General features: G+C 46.1%; 1 protein-coding gene across 1 annotated transcript in view; it reads right to left on the bottom strand.

Annotated features, from left to right (window-relative positions):
• Window positions 1-11279: 11279 nt before the first annotated feature.
• The window catches only part of CLMN (calmin), a 121717-nt gene continuing 105894 nt past the window's right edge, over window positions 11280-27102 (bottom strand). The window contains exons 11-13 of the mRNA XM_055555806.1: window positions 25068-25128; window positions 24385-24455; window positions 11280-21485 (exon numbers count right to left, since the gene is read on the bottom strand). Coding sequence (XP_055411781.1) covers window positions 21317-21485; window positions 24385-24455; window positions 25068-25128 — 301 coding nt within the window. The 3' untranslated portion in view covers window positions 11280-21316. The remainder of the gene's footprint in view (window positions 21486-24384; window positions 24456-25067; window positions 25129-27102) is intronic.

Below are 27102 nucleotides of genomic sequence, written 5' to 3' on the forward strand. Positions count from 1 at the left end.
CCTTAATTCCTAAGCTATGGACTTGGGTAATCATAATGTGTCAGTGTAGGTTCATTAGCTGTAGCAAATGCACCACTGGTAAAGGATGTTGATAACAGCAAAGGATGCATGCAGTAGCAAGGAAGGCTGGGAAATCATCTTTGCTAGGAGGCGACATGCTGAGCTAAATATCTGCAACAGATAGTAACGTACTGCTAGTATCCTGCCACAATATGATGCTTTAGAACTTTTTATTATGGAAATTTTCAAGCATATATAATTGTATAATGAATTTCAATGTACCCATCAAACATCTCCAACCATTAGCAACATTAGCCATCCTTGCTTCATACTGCTCACTTCCCCACAGCCTGCACTTCCCGCCACCCCTCGCTGGTTTAAAAACAAAAAAAAAATTGTGGTAAAATACAGTCTGTGGTATCTGCTGGGGATTGGTTCTAGGACGCCCATGGATACAAAAATTCACTGGTATAAATTCCCTGGTATAAATGGTGTAGTGCAGTGGTCCTTTGTATCCATGGATTCTGCATGTGTGGATTCAACCAACCCCAGATGGAATTCAGCCTACATTTGGTTCCGTCTGCAGATACAGAAGGCCAACTGTGCACATACATAAAAGCTGGGTTATTTTTAGCATGACATCTTATCCATAAATACTTCACAATGCTCTCTGATGCTGACTTTTTAAAATCTAATTATCTGCCATTTTTATACAGAACAATACTAATAGTTTGTTAATATCACCTAATTTCCAGTCAATAGTAAAATTTCCCCTGTGGCTCAGTGGTAAAGAATCCACCTGAAATGTAGGAGACAAGGAGAGGTGGGTTCTATCCTGGGTCGGGAAGATCTCCTGGAGGAGGAAATGGCAACCCACTCCAGTAATCTTTCCCACAAAATCCCATGGATAGGTCCTACTATAGGACCCTGTAGTCTGGCAGACTACAGTCCATGGCGTTACAAAGAGCCAGACACAACTGAGAAACTAAATAACAATAACAACAACAATATCCAAAAAATACCCACAGGCTTTTTATAGTTGTTCATTCAAATGGAGTCCAAACTCCATACACTGCATTTGGGTGTTATATCTTATGTCTCCTTTATTCTGTAACATCTCTCCAAAACCTGCTTTTTTAAATGCCATCAATTTTTTAAAGAGACTAGGTCATTTTTCCTGAGTAGTAATATGCCACAATAGATTTTTAACTTCTGTTGAAATAGGTCCTCAGGAATCATTCTTTAAAATAAACTTCTAGAATTTTCTGGTTAAAGGGCATGAGTGTCTATCTGTATGGCCTTTGCTCACTACTGACAAGTAGAAGTGTTTCTCCAGTACCCACCTAACCACCACTGGTTAGGTATTATCCTGGCACATTCCTCAGAGCCTGGTGAGCACCAGGGCATATTGGAAGTTGTATGCTAGTTTAGCAAGTGTGAAAAAGTACCTTTATTTACATTCTGTTCATTTACTGTGCTTAAAGTAGTATTAAATACTTGTAACTTACATCTCTTTGGTTGCCATTTCCACCCGGATATTTATTTACAATTCATGCTTTCTTCTATGTGGCTCCATCGTTTAGATTGTCTAAGCCTCTAATGCTGAACCCCTCTAACCTCTCTAGGTAATTCTGTAATAACTCCTGTTAGAATCATGGCCGTCCCTTGTCTTTTTTGTAATTAAACTTTTTTAAAAATTAGTAAACTTTATTTTGTAGTGCAGGTCTTGGGTTAAGGAAATACTGAGGGACAAGTACAAAGAGTTCCCATATACCCTACTTTCTTCCACAGTTTCCCCTGTTATTGACATCTTGCTTCCATTTGTTACAGTCCAGGAACCATAGTTTATATTAGGTTCGCTCTTTGTGTTGTATAATTCAGAGGGTCTTGATAAATGTATGTTGTCAGATATTCACCATTACAGTATTGTGCAGAATAATTTCACTGCCCTAAAAATCCCATATTCCCTCTATTCATCCCTCCCACCCTTCCCCATGAACCCTAGCAACCACTGATATTTTTACTGTCTCCGTAGTTTTGCCTTTTTCAGAATGTCAAATAGTAGTTGGAATCATACAGTGTGTGGCCTATTTACTCTGGCATCTTTCACTTAGCAATATGCATTTAAGAATCCTCCCTATATTTTCATGACTTGATAGCTCATTTCTTCCCTATTTGGTCATGCCTCTTGGTTTGTGGGATCTTGGAATCTTAGTTCCTCAACTGGTGATTGAACTCAGGCTCTCAGCAGTGAAAGTGCAGAGTCCTAACTACTGGACCACCAGGGAATTCCCACTCATGTCTATATATTGCTAAATAATATTCCATTGACTAGATGTGCCACAGTTCCTTCATCCATTCACCTCTCGAAGGACATCTTGGTTGCTTCCAAGTTTTGGCAATTATGAATAAGGCTGCTATAAGCATTCATGAACAGGTGCTTTTTTTTTTTTTTTTTTTTGGTGAACATGAGTTTTCAGCTCACTTGGGTAAGTACCAAGAAGCATGATTTTGGGATCTTATGGTAAGACTATGTTTAATTTTGTAAGAGACTGCCACACAGTCTTTCAAAGTGGCTGCACTATTTTGCATTCCCACCAGAACAAATGAGCATTCCCGTTGCTCCACATCCTTGCCAGCATTTGGTGATGTCAGCATTCTGGATCTCAACCACTCTAAAAAGTATATATGGTATCTCGTGTTGTTCTAATTTGCAATTCACTATGACATATGATGTTGAGCATCTTTTCATGTGCTTATTTGCCATCTATACATCTTCATTTGTGGGGTCCATTCTGATCTTTTTTTTTTAGTTTCAATTGAGTTTTTTTCTTACTAAATATGAAAAGTTCTTTGTATATTTTGCATACAAATCCTTTATCAGATATGTTTTTCAAACATTTTCCCCCCGGTCTATGGCTTGTCTTCATTCTCTTAATGTCTTTTACAGTTAAACTTTTATTTTGAGATAATTATAGGTTCACATGCAGTTGTAAGATGTAATACAGAGAGGTCCCTTATACCCTTAACTCAGTTTCTCCCAATGGTAACATCCTGCACACCTGTGGTGCTGGATCACAACCAGGATATTAGCATTGACATGTTAAGATACAAAAAATTTCAGTCACTGCAAGGGTCCCTTATGTTACGGATCCATCATCTTTTGAATGGTCTTTCTACACCTAGGGAAATTCCTGCCTTTGGAGTCCTGCCTCCCACTATAAAAATGAGAACTCAAATTGAAGCTAGTACATGGGCACATCCATGTAAAATTGACTTGGAAATGGGCAAAGTGAGAAAACAGGCTCTTGTGTTGCTGGCTTGGTGGTGATGGGGCTATCTGGCTTTGAGAGAGGCAGCTGTGGTGGGGGCTTGCAAAGCTGAGGTCTTGGTGTTGAACAGGTAGTGAGGGAGATGAGGAGAGGGAAGAGAAAGGAGAGGAGAGAAGAGGGACAAGGTGGGCCCTTGTGCCTTTCCCCAGGACTTGGTGGGACAGGTCCCCCATAGGATTTTCTCATCAGATTTGGGTATTGTTCACCAAGCTTTAGCCTCCCGAATCTGGTTCTCTACCTTTCCCAACAATTCTATGAACAAGTCCATGTCCTTTTATTTACTTATTTAGTTTACTTTGGAAGAGTTTATAGCTAATTATACATATGGAATAAACAAACAGCACCGTTTCTGCCCCCTCCCCAGCATTATTAACTACTCTGTCCCTATCATCTTCATTAACTTATTTCTTCTTAATCATCCAGAATAAATCTCTCTTGCTTGGAACTAAGACTCTTGACTGATCAATTTACTTAAGACTCAGGTTTCCCTGGACTCCAAGAGACAGGTGAACTTTTTAGCACTTGTATTTATAGGAGTTTTGCTACAAAAATGTCTGTGGAAACCAAAATAATGCAAGTGTCCATCTGAGACTGGGTACCAGATTATTTATATTAATATTAGTGAGGTTAACCAATGAGACAGGCAGCAGAGGAAAATAGCCAGGATACAAAAGATGCTGAATTTAGAATAAGCTTCAACAAGAAAATCTCTCAGCCCCAGCCCTTCCTCTGAGACAACCATTAAGATGTATGTTGAGCTATAGTGGCAAGTTAGATTTTAGGGACAGAGACATGAGGATTAAAATTTAGATTTTGTTATCAGTTTCCTGTGTGCCACCTTGGATGAGGTACTTGATATTTCTCAGCCTCCATTTGTTTCTTTGTCTATAAAATGGAAATGATAATAAGTTACCTCCCAGGTTATTATTGTGAAGGTTGAAGGAGAAAATGAACATAAAGGATCTGACAAACTTTCTGGTTTATAATAGATACTTAGGGACTTTCTTGGTGAGCCAGTGGTTAAGACTTTGCCTTCCAATGCAGGCGACATGGGTTCAATTCCTCCTTGGGGAACTAGGGTTCCACAATACTGTGGGATGAGGTTAATTTTTTTTAATTGAGCAGCAGAAGACCAAAAATTCTAAAGAAAAATCAGACATAAACAGACAAAAGTTTTTTTTTTTCCCTGAAAGATATATATATATGTATGTATATATATAATAGATATTTAACTAATGGTCATTTTTATCAGCTGTTCCATTGGGAAAATAACAAGCTAAATCCACTTCCCAAGATGCAGAAGAAGAGGCTGGAAAAGATAGGACTGGCTGCCTCCCCAGGATTCATTCTTCCCTTTTTAACAACAGATTTTTCTTTCTCATGGGGCAGCAAAATTGCTAGCTACAGAACTACATTTCCCAACCTCCCTTGCAGCACGGGGCTTCCTGTTTCACAGTGTTGGTCAATGGTTCTTACATGAACGTCTATGGAACTATTTTATATTCTCTGTGTAGTTTCCTTCTACCTTCCTAGCACAGGAATGTGAGGCTAGGGCTGCAGAGGCCATCTCATGACCTCTGCTAAGAGACCTTAGAGACCATGCTAAGATGACAGAACAGAAGATGGGAAAAATCTGAGCCTTTGGTGGCATCATGGAGCCACTATACCTTGGGACCACCTGCTTCAATGTCCGGTGTGAAAAACGAGCCCTGGAAGGTGAAAGCATCAGAGTTCTGTAACATGCAGCTGAATGTAATCCCTAACTGATGTGAAGACCACACCTATCGGGCCGTGGACCCAATGAATTAGCTCCTAGTATTCAAGAAGGCAATGGCAAGCCACTCCAGTACTCTTGCCTGGAAAGTCCCATGGATGGAGGAGCCTGGTGGGCTGCAGTCCATGGGGTCGCTACGGGTCGGGCGCGACTGAGCGACTTCACTTTCACACAATGGAGAAGGCAATGGCAACCCACTCCCGTGTTCTTGCCTGGAGAGTCCTGGGGACGGCAGAGCCTGGTGGGCTGCCATCTATGGGGTCGCACAGAGTCGGACACGACTGAAGCGACTTAGCAGCAGCAGTCATCTTGAAGAAGAGCTTCCCTGTAACTCAAATGGTAAAGAATCTACCTGTGATGCAGGAGACCCACGTTCAATCCCCTGGAGAAGGGAATGGCAACCCACTCCAGTATTCTTGCCTGGAGAATTCCATGGACAGAGGAACCCTGCAGGCTACAGTCCATGGGGTCACAAAGAGTCGGACATGACCGAGCAACTAACACTACTACTACTAATGACCTTGAAACATGAGTGACAGAATGTACTAGGGGAGGGCAGCCTAGATTTTTATCCTACTTATCACATAGATGGTAAAAGTGAAAGATACCATTTTTGGATAGATTTAGAAAAACTAAATATTTTCCCATAGCGTCTATGAAATGGTCTGTCTCTGGTTACAGATTTCATTGGTCCCTGGAGTGCAATGCCAGCTACCGTTTCACCTGCTGTACACAGGACGTATTGGAATTTGACTCCCTTCCCAACTGGTGTCCAGGGAATCCCTGAGTGTTTAAGAGGAGGGGAGAAACCTGATTTGGTCGTGTCTGGTGCGTTGACGATGCTGGAGGATGCAGGCTTACTGAAGCCAGGCATTCACCTGGGTCCCAAGGGTGACAGTTGGGACAAAATCTCCCACGTCTCTGATAACCACAGGCCCTGGACAGTGTCTTGCCCTGGCAGGTGTAATTCTTCTAGTGGTGGACAAGCCTGCTTGCCAGACCTGAATTCAGTGGAGGCTCAGAACCAAACCCAATAAGGCTTGTTGGGATGAAACTGCCATGAGTCTTTCGTCATCCATTTCCGGCAGTGGATGGGCAGCTCTGGGCAGCCCTGCTGGGGCTGGGCTGGTTCTGACGGCCACTTCAAGTGTGTGATCCAATGGGGCTGCCTCTCCTCCCACCTCCTCATCAACTCAGATGACCTTTCTCAGTCCAGCTGTATCAGTCAAATAAGAAATACCACATACCTTTATGAAACTTGGTGAGATACCCGCAAAACAAAATTAGACCACATATCTGTGAGGACCTTATACTCCTTGCAAGGAAATGGAAAATTATTAGAAAATAAACCAGTCAGCTGTGACCCAGAAGTTTAGATAAGCAGTGCCTATTAATGAAAAATTACTGTGGTTGCCTTAAGACAAGGATGATCATTTCCTTTTAGAAAGTTGGAGCTGCAGTTGGGTTCAGGCAATGCTGCTCAGGGGTTCGTCTCTGGCTTCTTGTAGGTCCCTGAGCCTCAAAGAAGTAAATTCATCTTTGAGGGATGTTACAGGACAATTTTATGTCTATTACATTTGATTATAAAAAATTAGGGGAAATCCCCTGGTGGTCCAATGGTTAAGACTCTGGGCTTTCACTGCCAAGAGCCCGAGTTCAATCCCTGGTGGGGAACTAAGACCCCAAAAGCCACATGGCTCGGCAAAAAAAAAAAAAAATCATGACTTGTATTATTCATGTCATTTTTAATATCATTTCTGAGGTACTTAAAGTGTAATGTATTTTACAAAACTCGGTCTATGAGAAACTAGAAATAAATACATTTTTTTTAAAAGGTCCTTCATCCAGATAGCTTGGGAAAGCCTAGAGTTTCTCCCCATAGATTCTGATTTAGGGAACTCTGCTCAGATGGGCAGGGCTCCTGTCCACACTCCTACCCAATCTCCATCTGCAAGTGCACATTCCTACAAGGGGTGTCATCTGGGACCCTCCCAGAGTCTCCAGAGACTGAGCTAATACTTCGTAGTGAGTAATTTCCCATAAAATGGCACCTATGTGATCAAACCAGTCAATCCTAAAGGAAGTCAACCCTGAATGGTCATTGGAAGGACTGATGCTGAAGCTGAAGCTCTAATACTTTGGCCACCTGATGCAAAGAGCCAACTCATTGGAAAAGACCCTTATGCTGGGAAAGAATAAAGGCAGGAGGAGAAGGGGACAACAGAGGATGAGATGGTTAGATAGCATCACCCACTCAATGGACATGAGTTTGAGCAAACCCTGGAAGATGGTGAAGGACAGAGGAGCCTGGTGTGCTGCAGTCCACGGCATCGCAGAGTCGGACACAACTTAGTGACTGCACAGCAACGTGATTTGATCTTTTGGTGACACTTGGCCCAGGCTTGGTTGTCAGGTTGGGCTGGATATGGGCAGTTTCTTCATTGAACAGTCTTGTACAGAAGGCCTATCTCCCCACCCTTGAATAGACAATCAATCAACAGGAATGAGATTAAATACTACACTCAGACTTTAGGTTTGTGTGTGTGTGTGTGTGTGGTTACTACAGATGGGCTGCTATAACCCAGTAGGACTGACCTAACACAAGGATTTTGTCGGCAGAGGCGCATGAAGGGTAATTAATTCTGCCCCTTCATGCCAAATCTCAGTGGTTGGGACATTGCTGCCCAGGGCCAGAGAGAGCTGTAGTCTAGAAATGCTGCTCCATTTAGAACATTCGAGGCTGTCGGAACATCACGAGGATTACGGCAATGGCACCAAAGAGTCTGCTGATGATAAATACTGGGTAGGAGCGGGCCAAGTTCTAAAAGAAATCAATAATTGAACCTTTAGGATTCTGTTGTTTAAGAGAGGAAGGAAGGAGGATGCTCTCCTGATAAAACAATGAACATTTATTTAGGGTTATTTCTTGGGTATTTTCACAGACAGTAGGTCATCTCAGGCCTCACATTGGGGTAGTTATTATTTCTATTTCACATTTGAAGGAACTGAGGCCTGGGAGAGTTGAGACTTGCTTAGGGTCCCTGGGAGAGGTGACCCCTGATTCAGCGTGCCCAGGGAAGCTCCCCTATTGTTTTCTTCCCCACGGCAGGCAGGACGTGGGTCTCAGATCAGAATGGGTGATTGCTCTCTCCCCCTGAGCCTCTGTGAGCTCTGTCTGGGAGCAGCCGTGGACCCTGTGCCCCAGTCCACGTTCTCTTGGGGGGGGGGGGCGCGTCACTTTCTCTCAAGGGTCCCTTTCAGGGCCACAGAAGGCAGGCTGATATGATGGGGAAAGTCTGGTGGCCCCAGGTTCTTATTCTAACTCTGCTGGGCAGCACGTGAAGGAACTCATTTTCCCCACATTCATTTTTTCCTGCCTCCTCTTATGGGCAGGACGTGGCCACCTCCCCATGGGATGTTTTGAGAGTTTTATGATCATTCAGTGAGGCCCTAGTCCAGCACCTGGGCGAGAGCTCAAGAAATGGTAGCTGGACTCCATAAGCATTGCTCGCCTCTCCAGCTCCTCCGCGAGCCGTTTCCGAGGATGGATTTGATCTCAATCCTGTCTTTAGCAGTGATGCTGAGCCCCCATGAAACCCAGTCGGCCCTCTGTACAAGACTGTTTAATGAAGAAACTGCCCACATCTGGCCCAATCTGACCACCAGGACTGGGCCAGGTGTCACCGACGCTGCTAGTTGCCCGTTCCAACCTACAGTTTCTTCCTGTTGGCAATTAACTGAGCAGAGCATTCAGCCGAAGGACCCGCTTCCTGCCTCCCTGGCAGCTGAACAATGGGATGAAAGCTGACGTGCTGTGTGATTCTTCCGGGAAGTCTTATAGGAGGGGGCAGCCCAGTTCTCCTCTCCTTCCATTCTGCCACAGAGGACACGGATGCATGCTCTGGATGGACAGATGCCATCGTGGACCATGCAGACGAGTTCAGTGGTTTGGGTACGACGCAGCTAAAAGAACACTCGGGGCAGCAGGAGCAGCTGAAGCTGCAAAACCAACCCGGATCAATGGCCTCTCTCAAGAGAGACAAGACTAAAACCCTCCATCGTGTTTAAGCCATTGTTTTTTGTGGGTTTTCTGTCAGAGGCAGCTGAAACCCAAGCTAAATGTTAAGGCAATCCTGGAAAGAAAAATGTCACCCCCATCTTTCTTTGAGTGCTAAATGGTATCACCACCTTGTCCAAATGAAAACGCAAGCCCCCAGGTTCAAAAGTGATTGCACGCAGCTGGTTTTAGGCTTCAGCGATCCAAGTGCGTGGTCTCCCTTGCTATCATGTTACCCTCCCGCCCCCTTTTTAATGTGGTTCAGATAGTTTGATGTGTTTCCACCCTGTTTCTCCATTCAAGCAGGAGCAGCCTCCACACATGTCAAGGAAGGTTTCTTCTGTGTTGAAAAGATTAAACACATGAAGAAACAGGGGGAGAGGAGGGAAGGGAAGGACAGAGGGACCGGCTTGAGGGAGCAGCCTCCTGATGCACTGGGGACCTGGGCTCCCAAAACCCATCAGAGATTCCCAAGCCTCCAATGTGATGCAGCAGCAGAGCAGCTAAGGGCTATGGGGGCTGGGCCATCCCAGGGTTGGCACACTTGGGCAAGGAGAGGGCAAGGAGACATGTACCCACCATCTCAGCTTAGTGTGCTCATTCCACTCCAAACCTCCTCCCCCCACGACTCCCCCATCTCAGCCCAGAGCGCCTCCACCCTTCCCGCTGCTCGGATCAAAACTTAGAGCCTTTCTTTTTTACCAAAAAGAAAAATATATATATTATTTGGCTGTGCAGGGTCTTAGCTGTGGCATATGGGATCTAGTTCCCCAACCAGGGATAGAACCCAGGCCCCTGCATTGGGAGCGCAGAGTCTTAGCCACTGAACCACCAGGGAAGTCCCCTAGAGCTTTTCTAGATCCCCTCTTTCTCTCACACCCTACATCCAATCCATAAGCAAACCCAGGGAGTCTGCTCTGATAATACAGACAGAGCTCATCACCGCTCATCACTCCCAGGGCCCGCATCTCGGTCTGCACCATCATCCTCTTTCCTGCATTGTCGCAATGGCCTCCTAGGTGGCCTCTGGGTTCTCCCCTTGCTCCCAAGTCTATTCCCATCATGGCGGCCAGGGTGAGTCTGGCTCAACATGTGCTCAAAATCCTCCAGGAAGTCCAGGTCACTCAGGGTGAAGGCCAAAGTCCTTAAACACCCAGCACGGCCCTACCAGCCCCGCCCCGGTGAACTCCTCTCCTGCTTCTCTCCCACCTCCATCACCTGTGCTTAGCCACGCCAGGCTCTTGGGTGTCCCCTGAAAACACCAGCCATGACCCACCACGGTGCCTTAGCACCTGCTTTTCCCTTCGCTTGGAAAGCTCTTTCCGTTATTCAAGCGAGTTGTCCTTGCATCTTCTGCAAGTCTTTGGTCTAATGTCTCCCTCTCAACGAGGCCTCCCTGACTATTAACACTGTATCACCTCCCCATCTACCTCCAAACTGATGCTCCTGACCTGATCTTTCTTGCATCACATCTTGATAGGTATCTGACATGCTATATACTTTACCTATTTTGTTTATGTCTGTCTCCCCTGCTAGAACATAAGCTCTGTGAGTACGACAACTTTGGTTTCATTTATTACTCTATTCTCAGCGACCACAATAGTGCCTGATGCTAGGTAGGTGTGTGATAGATACCTGCTGTATCACCTCTGATTTGCTTTTCCTCCTTCCTTGCTTCACTCTTGCTGTCCTGGGATCGCACCACTCCCCAGTGATACATAAGCACGTGAGGTTTAACTCGGGCTCTGTTTTCTGAGGGACCTAGGCTATTACTACAGTAACTTGGTACAGATCACACGGTTGGTAAGAGACAGACCCAGGATTCAAGCCTAGGCAACCAGCCTGACTCCAGAATCACAGGGCCACCACCGCTCCCACAGGAGTACCATCACCACTACCGCTGTAGTTCCTTCTTAGAGCTGCACCTGCAAAGGCGCAAGGCAAGTTAATGGTTTAAAAAAAAAGATGGATTTCTTACAATCTCTATGGTTCTATAATCAGTTGGCTTCATTTTTACCCTGGCAACAGCTCTCTTTGTCGGGATGAAGGAAAGACAGTGTCATTTCTCGTTGGGAAAGGCACGGATACACATGGAAATGAGAATGATCAATGAGCCGGTTGATTCATGAGATTTATACTCAGAATTTTTCTTAAGAATACATGGAATTTTACAAGACCATTCATCATAGCACCAAGCCTAATACTCCTTAATAGAAAACAGTCAAATAACAAATACTCCAGTTAATTTCCCACAGGTATAAATTATGCAAATAATCATTTATATCTTCATTTACAATAATTAATAAATAAGAGTGCACGTTCATACAATTTTTTTACAAAGATACCTTTTTTTTTTTTACAAAGCTACAGCTATGTATAGACTAAATAGACAAAATAATTCTTGTACTACAAAATAACATTTCACTTTTTTCCAATAGTTCTTAGACCTCTCAGTAAAAATATTCAGACATTATCAATTAAGTCCTGCCATGATATTAAAAGAAACAGTAGCAGTGAATCTATTAAACATACTACAGACCTTGAAAAAATAAACCTATCATCACTCAATACTATACACTTTCAACAACTCCTGTGCCCAGGTTTACTAATTGGTCCCGACCTTGCACCTGCTCCACGGCAGGGACCGACCATCTTTCTGTATTTACTCTTTGTCTTTGGCTGATGTTACCAGCATCAATGTAAGTGACGCCAGCAGCTAATTTAGGGTGCAGTTCAAGGGCAAAGGGTCTCTGTTTCATGCTACCCATTCCCCGAGTGCCACACCCACCCCAGGGACATTCTACACAAACGTGCCAGTCTTTGGCTTCAAGGATCCAATGCTAGAATGCAACCAGCCTCTGATTCAAGTGGAATTTCTGTGCCTAGACAGAGGAGCCTGGTGGGCCACCATCCACGGGGTTGCAGAGAGTCGGACACAACCGAGTGGCTAACACTATGCGTGTCGATGCTCAGAGGGGCTGGGGGAATAGAGGAGAATAGAAAGGTCCAGGTGTTTACATCTGTGTATTCCTGCGGCTGAACTTGTGAATTGCAACGAATCTGAGAAAACTGCTGCATCAGATGCTGATTTAATTTAAGGAGACCAGTTTAGTTCTGGGAGCCCAGGAAGCAGATCTCTCACGTTCTACAAGCTTCCACCCCCACACCTTCCACAGACAGACTACCTTTTATTCCACCAAACCCTTTCCGAAGGCACCTTTCTAAATACTGAAGCCGGAAGCCCTGCTCTAAGCTTTGGAATTCACTTACAAATGCAGAGGCACATTTATTCTAAGCAAATAGGCTACTTACTGAGATGTTTAAAAAAAAAACGAACTTGCTAACCTTTGGATTTTTAAACCTAGGATGAACTTCTAAAAAGAGGTCTTCAAACTTCCAACCCAGAAAGGTAAATGAATTATTCAAGGTGCCACAGCAGGCGGGCCCGAGCTAGGACCTGCGTTCCTAACAGCCAGGCCAGTGCCGTCCTACTCTGGAACACTGTCAACTCTCTAGGTTACAGACACTCTTAAGAGTTTCCTTTTAAAAAGTGTTTCAACCAGGCGTGTTGTGGCTATCCTCACAGCAAAGTCTACTGACTTCTGGTGGGGCTAAGAGAAGTGGGAACTATCGCAAATGGTGGTAAAACAAAAAAAAAACAACCTATCAAAAGACACTTTTCTATTTGTTTTTGCAACAATGCAAAACCCACAACTTTTTAAAGGCAGAACAAAGGGGGAAAATGGTGATTCCTATCTCACAGACCAACCTGTTGTCTTCCTCCCAGGAATTCAAGTTCTCCTTCTTATTTTAATTGTGTTCTGCCCAGGACAATGAAATTTGCTTTTCAAAGGAGGGGGCCTCTCTTCCACTCTGAAAAGCATGTTAGAAGAACTGAGTGAAGAGCTGGGGGTGGTTAATTAAAGTCTCACTCTTGAATGTTAAGACACTGAGTTTATGCTGCTGATGGGGAGCGTATGTATACCTGTGGCGGATTCGTTTTGATGTTTGGCAAAACTAATACAGTGTTTCAGGTTTAAAAATAAAATAAAATTAAAAAAAAATATATCTTTTCTAATGAAATTTACCAAAGTCCCAGAAGAAAAATAAATAAATAAAAGCAGTCATTTTAGTTATAAATTTGCAACCTTAGGGTAAAACTTGAATTTGGGGTGTCCTCAGTTATTAAAATTTTTTTAAACTTATTTTTAATTGAAGTATAATTGATGTACAATGTTACTCAGCCACTTTTACAAACTGAGGATGAAGGAAATATTTAAGCAGTGTTGATGTGGAAAGTGAAAGTGTTAATCACTCAGTTGTGTCCAGCTCTTGGCAACCCCATGGACTGTAGCCCACCAGGCTCCTCTGTCCATGGGACTCTCCAGGCAAGAATACTGGAGTGGGTTGCCATGCCCTCCTCCAGGGGATCTTCCTGACCCAGGGACAGAACCTGGGTCTCCCGCATTGCAGGTGGATTCTTTACCACCAAGTCACCAAGGAAGGGTCAAAGTGTGCAGAAACCTAGAAAGGGGAAGAACACAAGGTGGGGGGTTACAAGTGACAGATAAAGTTCACCACCTGCCCAGCTCTGAGGTCCTCACCCACTCTTGCCAACTAGACTGAAGTCAGTAACAATCAGAATCACCTTGGGGCAAAGCTTATTTTCTAAGCAGTGAAGTCTAGGGTGGAAATCAGCATTTGGAAGGAAGTCCCATATTTGCGGTTCTGCCACCTGCCAGCTCTATGATCTTGTTATTTTTCCTTCTTGTGTTTTAGCTTCCTCTAAAGCTAAAAGCACCACCTCCTGGGGTGAAAGAACCACCTCCTGTGATTGTTAAGGGTCCAGTGAGTTCATGGGTAGACTTCCTCTTATAAAAGGTATGAGTTAGGTTTGAGACAGAGCAGCTGGCAAGAGGGAGGTGGGTTGGAAAGAAGCTGGGAAAAGCTATGGTAACTGAATATAATGAAAGGAGGTCTAGTCAAAGCTTGAGGGACAGGCAGGCAAGGAGCTGCTGAGCAGCATACAATGTTGTAATGAGCTCATGAGGAAGCTATTAATATTTTTGGCCGCACGTGGAACTTTCCCAAGACTCGAACCTGTGTCCCCTGCGGTGGAAGCATGGAGTCTTAACCACTAGACCACTGCGCAAGTCCACAAGGAAACTATCATTCACTCAACAAACATGTGTTGAGTATCTACTCTGCACAGAAGATGGTCAGAGAGGTTATTTGCCCAAGGTCATCCAGGTACCTAGAGACAGAGCTGGAACTGGAACATAAATCTGGGTGATTCCCAAACCTGCCCTCCTCCCCATCCCATAAAACCTCCTTGGGAAGGAAGTGACTATAAAATGAGTGGGCGGGCGGCTTCAGTTAGAGAGATTTCTGCCAAATGAAAGCTGGCCTTGACATCTAAGTGTCAGGGATTTTAAAGTTACCGGTGGGATCAGGGCCAGACTGTTGTGTATTTAACACCATGTGGTCAAACAGCATAAAACACTGGCTGTCTTCTTCCCACAGATGAGGATGCTTTTTGGCTTGTTGGTGCTATAGCCCTGGGCTAGAGGTGACTGCTTGTCGGATGGGTTTTCATCAAGTTTCTCAGAACAAATTATAAACATCTAAGTTGATCTTCCCTGTGCAGGAGGACTTGGCCATTTCAGAAAAATCAGAGGGGTTCCGGAACTCTGCTGACCCTTGGGAAGTAGGGGCTCAGAGTCTCCAGGCCTTTGTCCCTTCCCAAGCTGGCAGAGCCCACGAGAGTGGAGGACGGTGAAGACCTGCGGGTCACGTTGGAGCTCTCACATATCAGAGAACGGAAGGCTAGGGCTCACCTGGAGCCTGGGGCCACAGCATCTGCATGCTCGCCATGGAAATGGAAAATTCTGGATGCAAAACAGTCCCGGCTCTGCCTGCATCAGGTTCACTTCCCTTGGCTGACTGTTTTTCCTCAACGAGATGCCCGACAAGAGACAGCGCAAAAAGAGATCCGTGGGATTTCATGTCCAGCAAAGAAGCCACATCTCATTTCTTGGCTCCCTGACGCTGGCTAACCGTTAAGGCAAACTCTGCAGCCATTTCCAGCAAATGAGCATGTTATCACTCATGCTGGCTCTCAGCCTTCAGCCGCTCAGCCCAGGTCCTGGCCCTCATCCTGAGCTCAGCCCCGCTCAGCAGCTGGATGGACCGGATGAAGAGTCAGCCGTTCAGTGGGGGCTCCGGGCACTAAATCTGCCCCCAAAGGTGGGTTCAGCAGAGATGATGCAATGTCGGGGCGAGAGAAATACCTCTGGACTCGAAGGGCATCACAGGCTCTTGTTTCCTGGCCAAGGCATCACCAAGAAGGTTCTGAAGAGCCATGCTGGCTTGAAACTTGCACACAGCCCACCTCGGGGACTTCAGGACGTCAATGGAGATGGCTGGGGAGGTCTCCAAGCAGAAAGGAGAGAGAGGCCACATCTGCGAGCTGCAGTGGCATTCTGAAGAGTTAAGAAAAGCCAAGGTCACGTGAAAGAGAGTGCGTCACAGGACTGCCCTTCAATGACATGACCATGGAGACAGAAGAGTTCTTAACAAGGAAGCCACCATGAATTCTGGTATTCAGGAGATACAGTCTTTCCTTGTTTCCTCGGGCTTGTGTCTGAGATCAGCTCCTGGATGTTCTGAGTCCTCGATGGGAAAGGAGGTGCAAGTGGGCTTCAGGGACTGGAGGCTGGAGGTTTGCAGAAAACTCATTTGGGTGTCAAGATGTCCCTCCTGAGGGCACTAAGCAACATTGGGACTAGTCATTTCTCCTTCCTGATCCTCACCTTTCTTATTTCTTAAATGAGGCACTGTGATCCCTACGTGATCCCTAAGGCTAGCAAACAATCTACAATTTATGGAGATCGGCTATACAGGGAGACAGCCTCCAAATCTTCTGCCTTCTATGAGATCAACCCTCACACAGAGCATGTTAGCACTGCACAGGGATGAGAGGAAAGCTGGGGAGAATTCTGCTGAATCCCAGGAAGGGAGAAGCAGCCTGTGTCCGGAGTGGTTGTCTAAGGGGCAGGGAAGATAGTACTCCATTCTCAGTCCTGGTGGGAACCCATCTCCCCACAGAGTCCTGGCTTGACCAGGAAAAACTGCCCACCCAGTTCCAAACAGCCACCCAGTAGAGGGGGCAGCCGTATTGTTCACTGGCCGACACCAGTGTGGGCTACTGGTTTTCCAATGAAGCAAGGCAAGGGAAACGTAAAAAGTGCATGACTCCATGGAGCTTGGGGGCAGCGGGAGCTCTAAGATGGTTGTGTGGGGGCAGGAGGTGAAAGAGGCAGGAAGGAGAACCCCTATCTGCACTGTGGCATCGAGGGGAGCACGGTGTGTTCCCTCCCCAACACCCCCAACCTGGCCCAGTGCAAACTGAAGGCGCTTGAAGACCACTGGCTCAGCAGGACTCAGGGCAAGTTCACAAGCATGTCCACATAGCAGCGAGCTTGCCTAACCAGCAGGGAGAGAGCACACGGGGGACTGCATAGAGAGGGCCCATGTGTTCGAGATGGTGACCTGAGCACGTGGGCTCATGTCTTCCCTGGTGAGAGCCCACAGAAACAAGAGCAAAGGAATGGAAGTGATGGCATCATGAAGACAGAATGATAGAGAGGAGGTGACAGCAGGTGAGAGATGCCAACCCATTTATGGCAGGGGCCGAGTGGAGGCAGACGGGCAGAGTCAAGGAATCCCAATACCTCGTATGTGCAGAGGAGAGGTGCGGTACTGAGCTGCAGCCGCTCCTTGGGGGAAGCAGAGGAGGTCCAACCTGGGGACACCAGGCACAGTGCGGCGGGACCGATTCACTGTGTCTACATACTGATGGTGATGAGATGCCTGCTCAGAGGTCAGGATGCGGGCACTCAGGTGTGCGCCGGCATGTCTGGGTACGGCCCTACAGTCTGTGCATTGCACAAAGAGGCAAGGCTAAGGGGAAACTGGGAATTAACTCTAGCCCTAGCTCTGTTCCTCAAGCCTTTCCCTGGAGAAAGAGGCAAACAATGTGCCTGCCAGTTTGGCCACATGCCCACAGGTGGCTTCTGCCCCAGAGGGGCACCTATCTTGAAGTTATCCACTCAGAGGGAATGCCCTTTTGAAACTGCACGAGGGCTCTGCATAGGCTAGTAGCAGCCCTGTGTATGCTCAGAGAGAAGTGGAAATATCTCTAAAGAAACACAATGAGAAAAGACCTGCATAAGACCTACTGATATGTGTGGTCCTCCCCTGAAGAGTTCAGGTGCCCACCTGGTGACCCTACAGGAAAATCCACGAGTTGACAGAGTTTCCAATCCATTTTTTGAAATATCACTCTTACACAAGAACAGATCCACAGGATCACTAGATATCACAAGAAAATGTGTAACATGAAAGACAGAGACTGAGACTAACCAAAAGAAAGGGAACTTAGAGGAAATAAAAGCAAAACAGCAGAAAAGAAGTACCTCAAAACCCCACTATCATGAACATCCAGAGAGATAAGTTCTGCAGCCAAGAAACAAGAACAGGACCCTATAAAACAGAAACAAGAGAAGAGCCACAAAATGTCTTGGAAGTTAAAAACCATTCACCAGGAACACTGAGAAGATAAAGTTAACTGTCTTTGCAAGCAGATAAAAAATTAAGACATGAGAAATAGAAAAAACAATATTAGAGGATTAGCCTGGGAGGTCCAACATTGGAACAACAGGTGGTCCAGAAAGAAAAAATGTGAACAATTACAAGAAAACTTAAGAAATTTCCCATGAGAGCCCAGAATGAGGTACACCATCAAGGGCACACCATCACTGGGACTGTTCAGAACACCAAGAATGAAGGGATCTGAAATGTTTCCTGGGAAGGTGGAGAAACCCAGATCACAGCTAAAGGCCTGGGAATCAGAATGACATTAAGAATCTCAACAACCACGTTGGAGGTGGGAGTGGTGGGAGGGTATTATTTTCCACCCACAATTCTATATCCAGCTACCCCTGGGTAAGGGCAGAATAAGGACGTTTTAAGTTATGCAAAATCTCAAAATATTTACTTCCCATGTTCTTTTCTCAGGAAGTTACTAAGGAAGGTATCACACCAAAATCATCATCATCATCATCATCAAGGAGAAAAAATTTGACGAGAAAAGACAAGCAACTATAGTACACCACTTGGTTCAGAAGTAAACAGACCTCATAGGCTCACGATGAAGAGAGATGTACCAAACAACAAAATCTAACCATGCTGGAAAAACAAAGTGGGGTTAGGCTAAGAGCAAGATCCTTCTCGACCATAGTAGCAAGCCAGTAGGTATCTTGCTATTCTAAAAATAAAAAGAAATATAAACATGTTATATAGAAATGCAAAGGTAAATATTAGAAGAAATAGGAAGAGTTGAAAGGGTTACTTTCAGGAAGCAAGACACAGGAGATTGCTAGTTTCCATTAAAAGCCTTCTTGTATTTGTTTCTTTTAAAACTATGAATATGTATTACTTGGATAAGAATTAAAAATAAATTCTTAAAAAAAACAAAAACCATGGGGTGGTTTGTCCTGCTGGCTTCTTACTCACCTTCTATAACTGACTTCATTCACACAAGCCTATCCTCAAGTGAGAATCTTTGTTCTTAAAAAAAAAAAAATCAGTTTGCTGCCAACTTGAACTAAAGACTTTCAGGCATCTTGCCAGTAGATGGTTTTAAACAATATTACACTTTGTAATGGGTGAGAGAGAAAACCTGCAGACTTTTCTGAACAAGGTCTAGATCCTTAAAATGAAACGATTAATGCTTGGGTCTGCTCTTCCTTGGCTCTTCAAGCATCTAATTTAGGTGAGGACTGCTTGATGTCCAGAGTTATAAAATATCACACACATAATCTTTAGTATCTGTACCTTTGAGCGTTCAATGATGCTAGGGAGCTCATTAATTAGCTCATTTTCCATGGGACACTTGGCCCTCTAGATGGAATTGCTCCAAGCTCCCAACAGCTTTCAGCTTGGACGGCTTAGATTCGTTCATGGAGAGAAGGCAGGCTATAACTAGAGTGGGATAGAAGTCAGGTTTTGGCTGTCATCAACTCAAATGTGCTAGGTAAATTCTTTTGGCCATGCTGGAATTCTGTAAACTGGAGACCCACTGCTTGAAATAAGCAAGCCCTTGGCTTGCAGAGAGAGAAGCATGATTCTTGGAGTAAGAACAACACTGGTGTGTCAGCTGACAGGCTGTTAGAGCCGTGAAGGATATTCCAGAAGGAACGGGTGACAAGCCTGGAAGTGAACAAAACTTTGTGGGAAAAATATGAGAAAAAAACAAAGGTTGGTCGTTGACCTAAGAATTTTGGTTTTGTTTTAAATGAGGACATTCTTATCTATTCATTTTATTATTTTATTTTTTTCAGGACATCCTTGGGCCCAAGAGAAGTTCCCTAAGAGAGGGGACAGCTCCGGGGAGGACATCGGGTGGCCTGGGTACACTTGCAAGTCTGCTACTGGTTGGCTGTGCGATCTTGGTCAAACGGCTCTGCCTCTCCAGGTTCAGCAGCGAAGATGCTGTCTGAACAGCCCTCTAGACCTCGTAGTCTGTGGGTTTATAAGTCTCACTCGATATGCTTTCTGAGCAGGGGCGGACAAGGGGAGGAGGAAGCGATACCCAGGGAGGCAGGGCCTGTGTCTTGAAAGGAAGCAGGGAGCCCAGGGTAGAAGGAAGACAGAAGACCAAAGGGCGGCTGGATGCCCTTCCTCTATCACCTGCCAGTTCTGGCTACTTCTCAAGATGCCTTCTGGAAACCTTCCTCCTTTTCAAGAAACCCATTATAACGGACCACAAAGGACGGCGGTGCAGAGACTCGCACTGTGCGGCAGTGTGCACACAGGTGCTCTTGGAGCAGGAACCTGCTGGGCTACTACCTGCTCTACCACCAACCAGAGCTCATTCTCAGCCAGGTCACCTCTGCCCTCCTCCTGGGGCTCTGGGAGGTTCTTGGTGTTTACAGTGCTCTGCAGGGCTTTGGGTACCAGCCTTGGGTACCGGCCTTAGGAGCCACGGATGGAAGCTGGAGGTGGGGGGGTGCGGGTGCGGGACTGCCCAGACAAAGCAAAAGGGATCCCAGGCCTTGCCCGAGTCAGCCAAAGCTCTGCTTTTCATGTTTCGACTAGACCACCCCCTGAGAATCCTCTTGAAAAGAGGATTCCATGGGTGGAAAAGGTTTGAAAAATCACAGCTTTATCTCAATTCAGTCAGTGCAAAAGCAAAATGAAAATGCATCCCCTCCCTAGAAAAACACCCTAGTGTGAACAAGTGTGCACTGCAGCTCACAACTCAGCCTTTACTTTCTGTGAATTTTGCTGACTGTGGACGCACTTTCCTGGGGCCGGCAGTTTTGTGCTGTTCTTTGGATAACCCCTCTCCCGCCCCGCAAAGACCACGACCAACCACCAGACCACCACAGGGCCCCCAGCGCCTTCACCCAAATGCCCTTCTTGGAGGAAAGTGGGGCAGTTTTCTTCCCATAGGGGCTCTCCCTGGGGTATCCATCCCTTTTGTCATCAGGAGGTAACAAACTCAAGTCCATCTGGGACCTTAAAAGCCGAGCGAGCTAAGAATCAGTGCTTGTGCTCAGTCGATGAGTTGTGTCCAGCTCTTTGCGACCCCAGGGACTGTAGCCCGCCAGGCCCCTCTGTCCATGGGATTCTCCGGGCAAGAATACTGGAGTGGGCTGCCATTTCCTTCTCCAGGGGATCTTCCCGACTCAGGGATCAAACCCGCATCTCTTGTGTCTCCGGCACTGGCAGGCAGATTCTTTACCACTGAGCCACCTGGGAAGCCCCATAAGTCTCAGCCATGAAGCTTAATAGTATTACCTGGCAGAACAAGGCACACAAACAAACCCCACCCAAGGATCCGGCCACACACCTGAGTGTTATGTTCACAGCCTAAGAGAAAAGCATGCTTAGGACTTACAATAAAAGAAAACGAAAGGAAACATGAAAAAAAAATAGTGGGGAAGGGTTGGGGGGGGTCTAAGTTTTCCTTGGAGGTCTTCCACTATCTGCAGAAGCGCCCCGTCCAGAATAGGCAAGAAGAGGAAGGAAGGAGAATGCCCACCCCACGGCCAGGGTCCTGTCTCTTTTATTACGCAGACGCACGCATCAGAGTCTGTTGACGTCCAGCTGGGGGAAGAGCAGCAGGCAGTAAACCAGGAGCCAGAGGAAGAGGATAAAGTACATCACGTCCGGCTGCTGGACCAGCTGTGTCAGCGAGTCGCTCTGGGCGCTGTGGATCTCCCGCAGCCTGGCTTTGCCCGAGTGGTTGGCCTTCCTGCAGGACGGAGACACATCAAAGCAGTCACAAGTGGGGTTCCATCACCCAGGGGACCCCCGCTCCCTCCCTGTCCTCCAGCCTCACTGCCCAACTGGAGAGCCAAGGGCTTCCCAGCGAGGGGCAGACCCAGGTGGAGGGTGGGGTCCTGGGACGCTCTGAGCTTTCAGACCCTCTCAGTTCATCTCCACGACACCAAGACAAAAGAGCTGTTAGCCCCATTCTGCAGATGGGCCTGCTGAACCTTGTGGGGTGGGTGGAGGGTGGCTTTCTCCAGCCCACACAATGACTTTTGTGACAGAGCTGGGACCCGGGCCAGCTCTGCCCCCTCCTCCAGGATGTGTCCCGTTATACAGCAGTGCCCTGAACGCAGAGTTAGAGGCTGACAGCTCTCTTTTATGCTCCCAGGAACAGAGGGGCTTCCTAAGGAATCTAAGGAGAGAAATGAGGCGTTCCCTGCCAACCAATCATTTAAAAACAGCCATTAGCAACAAAAAGATACACTTCTCTACCATCTAGTTTTTATTCTTGGCTTCGGAATCTAACCTTGAAAATGATTACCAGGTTCCATATTGGTGAGAGGTATCTTTCTTATTTTCTTTTTTAAGAGAAGAGAGTAGATATATAATTTTAAGAGAGTATATATATATATATATATATTTAATATCTATTTTTATTTATCTGGCTGCACCAGGTCTTCGTTGCAGCATGTGGAATCTCTGTTGTGGCAAGCGGGATCTAGTCCCCTGACCAGGGACTGAACCCAGGACTCTCTGTGTTGGAAGCATTGAGTCTTAGCCACTCACTCTCCAGGCAAGTCCCTCTTCTCTTATTTTTATCTTATTTTAACAGAAAGTGAAAGTGAAAGTCGCTCAGTCGTGTCCGACTCTTTGCGACCCCATGGACTGTATGGAATTATCCAGGCCAGAATACTGGAATGGGTAGCCTTTCCCTTCTCCAGGGGATCTTCCGAACCCAGGCCTCCTGCACTGCAGGCGGATTCTTTACCAGCTGAGCCACCAGGGAAGCCCAAAAATACTGGAGTGGGTAGCCTATCCCTTCTCCAGGGGATCTTCCCAACCTAGGGATCGAACCCAGGTTTCCCACATTGCAGGTGGATTCTTTGTCAACTGAGCTATTAGGGAAGCCCTGCTGCTGCTGCTGCTGCTGCTGCTAAGTCACTTCAGTCGTGTCCGACTCTGTGCAACCCCATAGATGGCAGCCCAGCAGGCTCCGCCATCCCTGGGATTCTCCAGGCGAGAACACTGGAGTGGGTGCCGTTTCCTTCTCCAAGGGAAGCCCTAAGGTAGCACTAAACTGACGCTTTACTGTTGCCTGGTGGAGGGAGCCTAGAAAGGGGCTGTGCGGTGGTGACAGAAAAGGCTCAGAAGACACTATCTGATCGCAGTCGGGGCTGGGGGTCTCTGCTTGCAGCTGCATTTATAGAACCTGTGTGTAAGCTCCTCGGGGTCAATCTGGGGCACGTGACAGAGTATGAGAAGCAAAAATCACCTCTTCCCTGAATCAGCTCCTGATATAGCAAGAAGCCAGGCCAAGAGGGGATTAAACCTTTGCCCTGGTCTGGAAACTGAGTGATTCCCACACAGATAAGGGGCAGAATTTCTTTCTTCTTCTTCAAACTGTTTTAGAGAAATTTTAAACTACTTTTTTTTTATTGCATAGGTAATAAATGCTCAAAAGCATGGAAAATGCGACGGCATTTCTCAACCTTGAGGGTTCAATTTTCAAAGACTCTATCTCATAAAAGCTAAAAGTACTATTTTCCTATGAGGATGTCAAGCCCAGTGGAAAATGTGAATTAATATTTCCATTTTACGGCCGGAGAGGGAAACAAATCTTGCCTCTTTTTTTTTTTAAGAACCGGAGAGGTAGACGTCTAAAGATCACACTCCTGGCTGTTGGGAAATTTTCAGAGTCTTTCCGTTTGAATAATCTAAGTCCTTCCAGGCTTCCCTGGTGGCTCAGAAGGTAAAGAATCTGCCTGTAATGCAGGAGACCCGGGTTTGATCTCTGGGTCAGGAAGAGCCCCTGGAGAAGGGAATGGCAACCCACTCCGGTATTCTCGCCTGGAGAACCCCATGAGCAGAGGAACCTGGCAGGCTACAGTCCATGGGCTCACAAACAGTTGGACACAACTGAGTGACTGACATTTTCAAGTCCTTCCAAGCCAATTCAAATCCACAGCAAATACAATAAATAAATAAAATTAAGTGATTCAATAACTTTAACAGGGATAGGGACATCTCAGGATTGTCAGAGTTTCAGATTTGTCTGTCTGCCTATGTTCTAAACGGGCGGTGTGACAACCATTCGACACTCAGTCTGGGCCATCTAGTTCTCCGACAGTAAGAAATACTTTCATAGACATCCTGGCATGTTTCCACTCCCTCTTCATGTCTGCTCTGATGCCATAAAACTGTAAAATCAGCTCAGTGAGCTTCTGAGTATTGTACCTGTGGTGTGACACAGAAGGAACACGGTTGTCAGGGGCTACAGAATTTTAAAAAGCACACACAGTATCCCATCCCTACCTCCTCTGCCTGGCTCTGTTCAGAGGGCCAGCTGATGCCACTGCATTATCTCAATGAACTCTCACACCCAGGTCTCATGACCCAGACCTGCCTTTAAACCAAGTCATTTTTTTCTGAACCGTGCCCTGCTTGTCAACCTGGATTCATATCTACGTTGCCCTCCCACTCACAGTCAATTTCCATTCACTTTCTCTGGAACAGGTATTTTCTTGCATGTTTCTAGACTATTAATATTATTATCCAACAAAGCCCTAGTTGGAGAAGAGCCACCCCCAGAAGGTAGACTGTGTGATTAAAGAAAAAAAAAATCCCTTAAACCCTACTGAGCCTGGAGTCCAGCCACCCACCTGGTTAACATTCGGTTTCTTCTGTCATCCACATCCGCTGCGTTCCTCAACTGAACATAGCTAAAATGATCCTACAGTGAAATTTATAAACAAAACCCCCGCAACCCAATTAGTAAAGATGAAATCTCTGAAACAGAAAATAAGATGATTTTAAATATACAAAGTCGAGCATGCCATGCTTTTCTCAATCTTGCAAACATCTAGTTCCACAATAAAACTAGTATGTAATGATCTACACATTATTCCCATGGGTGGACGGAAGAGGCCCCACCCCCCACAAATGGGGCAAGCTATGGATCCCCGGGCTTTTTGGGGCCCAACACATGCAGAGCTAAGCGGTTGTGAAGACAAAGGGAACCCTCTGCTTAGGCTGCATCTCTGTCTTTGAAGGTGATCTTTCTGGATGTGTGTGCAGGGGTGGGGTGGGAGGTCTTGGGTACGATTGTTATAACAAAGAGGCCTTTGGGCTTTAAAATCATCACTTTATTTACATCCCCTAATGCCCAAACTGGACATCTGATTGGACTGTGCTTAATGACAAGGTTTCAATTTGCTTGTCTTCTATCCAAAAGCATAGCTGTTGCACGTCAGTAATTTCAAAGCTCTGGGCTGGGGGGAAGGAAGGAGGGAAAGGAATTGATTAGCAGGGGCCGGATGCAAGAAGAAGAAATTCACATACTAACCGATTCCAAAGACCTATTAGTATGTCGTCGAATATAAATGCTGGAGTCACTGTGACTCGTCCTGAAAAATAAACACATGTTTTGAATTGATGCCACCAAGAACTCATTGCCCCCTTCCCGAGGCTGCCACATGTGGATTTAGGCAAGCTCTGACTTAAGACCTAGTGATGGAAATGAGACCCATTATCCAGTATGCGTGCTTAAAAACAGCAGGATGATATGAAAGAGACACACTGAGCCTTCATTGACAAGAAAAAAAAAAAGTGAGAGATAATTTCAAATAGAAAGCAGACCACATATTCTTAAAAATCATAGGGTTTCAGAGCAGGAGGAAGATTTCTTTTTCCAAACATCCCCCAATCGTCGGACTCACCAGAGGTTGTCTGCAAGCTAAAGTGAGACCTGGACTGGGTCCTGGGACCTGGACTCCCTCTGCAGTGCTCCGTGCATGATGCTGAGGATTCCTGGGTCTGGACCACCTCGTTTCCTTTCATACAAGAGGTGGCGGATTTTCTAGCTATATCTGTCAGGCTGATGTGGGAAGTATCTCTGATCTTCTAATGAAGCTGCTTCAGTACAGTTAGAACTGGACGTGGAACAACAGACTGGTTCCAAATAGGGAAAGGAGTACGTCAGTGCTACATATTGTCACCCTGCTTATTTAACTTATATGCAGAGTACATCATGAAAAATGCTGGGCTGGAGGAAGCACAAGCTGGAAACAAGACTGCCGGGAGAAATATCAGTAACTTCAGATATGCAGATAACACCACTCTATGGTTCACTTAGGGCTAAGGGAAAAAAGACACCCAGCCAGAGGTCTTGGTTCTCATCCCGGCTGATTGACCATAGTCAATTAACCGTAGTTGATTAACTGTAGTCAAATAGTTATACCTCTGATCAGTTTTCCTCATCTGTGAAATGGATCATCATTCCCACTCCATCTGCTTCTTGGAGCTGTCAGGGATACTAGCATTCCGTAGGTCAAAGGGGTCCTGTCTCGCTGCTCAACAGAAGAATGAGGTATTGGATGTGGACTGGCCTGATATAGAGACCATCACATCAGTTTTCTCAAGGCAGACCTACTATATGGCATTGTGGGGTCCAGGGAAGAGTTTATTCCCATTATTGTCAGCCTTGCTATTACCGCTCATGGCTGTCCTCTCAATATTATCAAGCTCTTCCCTTTCTGCGGGTGGCACGTTTCCAGCTAACAGGTTTTGAGCACCTACTATGTCCCAGGTGCAGGGCTAGGCCTAGGGAAACTTCAGTCTTCATCCTCAATTCAAAGTCTGTGTTAGTTTTTCCTGGCTGGTATCACAGCACAGAAATGAAACAAAATGCACCAACAGGAAAAGAAAAAAACACAAAGAACCCGCTCCTCCAGGAGCCCACATTGAACTGAGAGAGCACGCCCACTCCTTATCATTCCCTACCTCCTGCCCCCTACAAAGAACTTTTATTCCTTGAATGCGGAATGCAAGCCAGGTGCTGCGCTAAACAATAGGACCATACTGGTCCTACCTGGCTGGAGCTGGCTGACAATCTAGGGGGAGAGTAGATGATAAATGCGTCCTTCCACATATTATTATAGAAATGACTGCTTTGATCAATGCTGTGAAGAAAGAGAATAGAAGCTAAGAGAACATATAAAGGATCAAAAATAGCCTGGAGGAATCCAAGAGGGCTGCCTGGAGGAAGTGGTAGTGGAGCTGAGACTCAAGGGAGCAAGACAGGAGACAGGCAAGGGACAGAGAATCCTGAAAGGTGAAGGAGATTGGCTGGGGGCATTCCAGGACCTCAACTAAGGCCAGGGTGCTTGGTGCGCTGGGGATGGAGAAGAGGGTGACGGAGGGTGGACAGAGATGAGGCCATGAGGGGTCCTGCAGGCTCTGGGTGAACGGCCTTTCTGCCTAGACCAACGGGGAGCCACAGGGGTGACCGACTGCCAGGAAAACACCCTGTATCGTCCCTGCGCAGAGAGAGAGATGCCCAGGGCTACGTTCCTTTCCTAAGCCTCAGCCAGACAATGACC

Source organism: Bubalus kerabau, chromosome 19 (genome assembly GCF_029407905.1).
Source record: "Bubalus kerabau isolate K-KA32 ecotype Philippines breed swamp buffalo chromosome 19, PCC_UOA_SB_1v2, whole genome shotgun sequence".
Taxonomy (NCBI): Eukaryota; Metazoa; Chordata; class Mammalia; order Artiodactyla; family Bovidae; genus Bubalus; species Bubalus kerabau.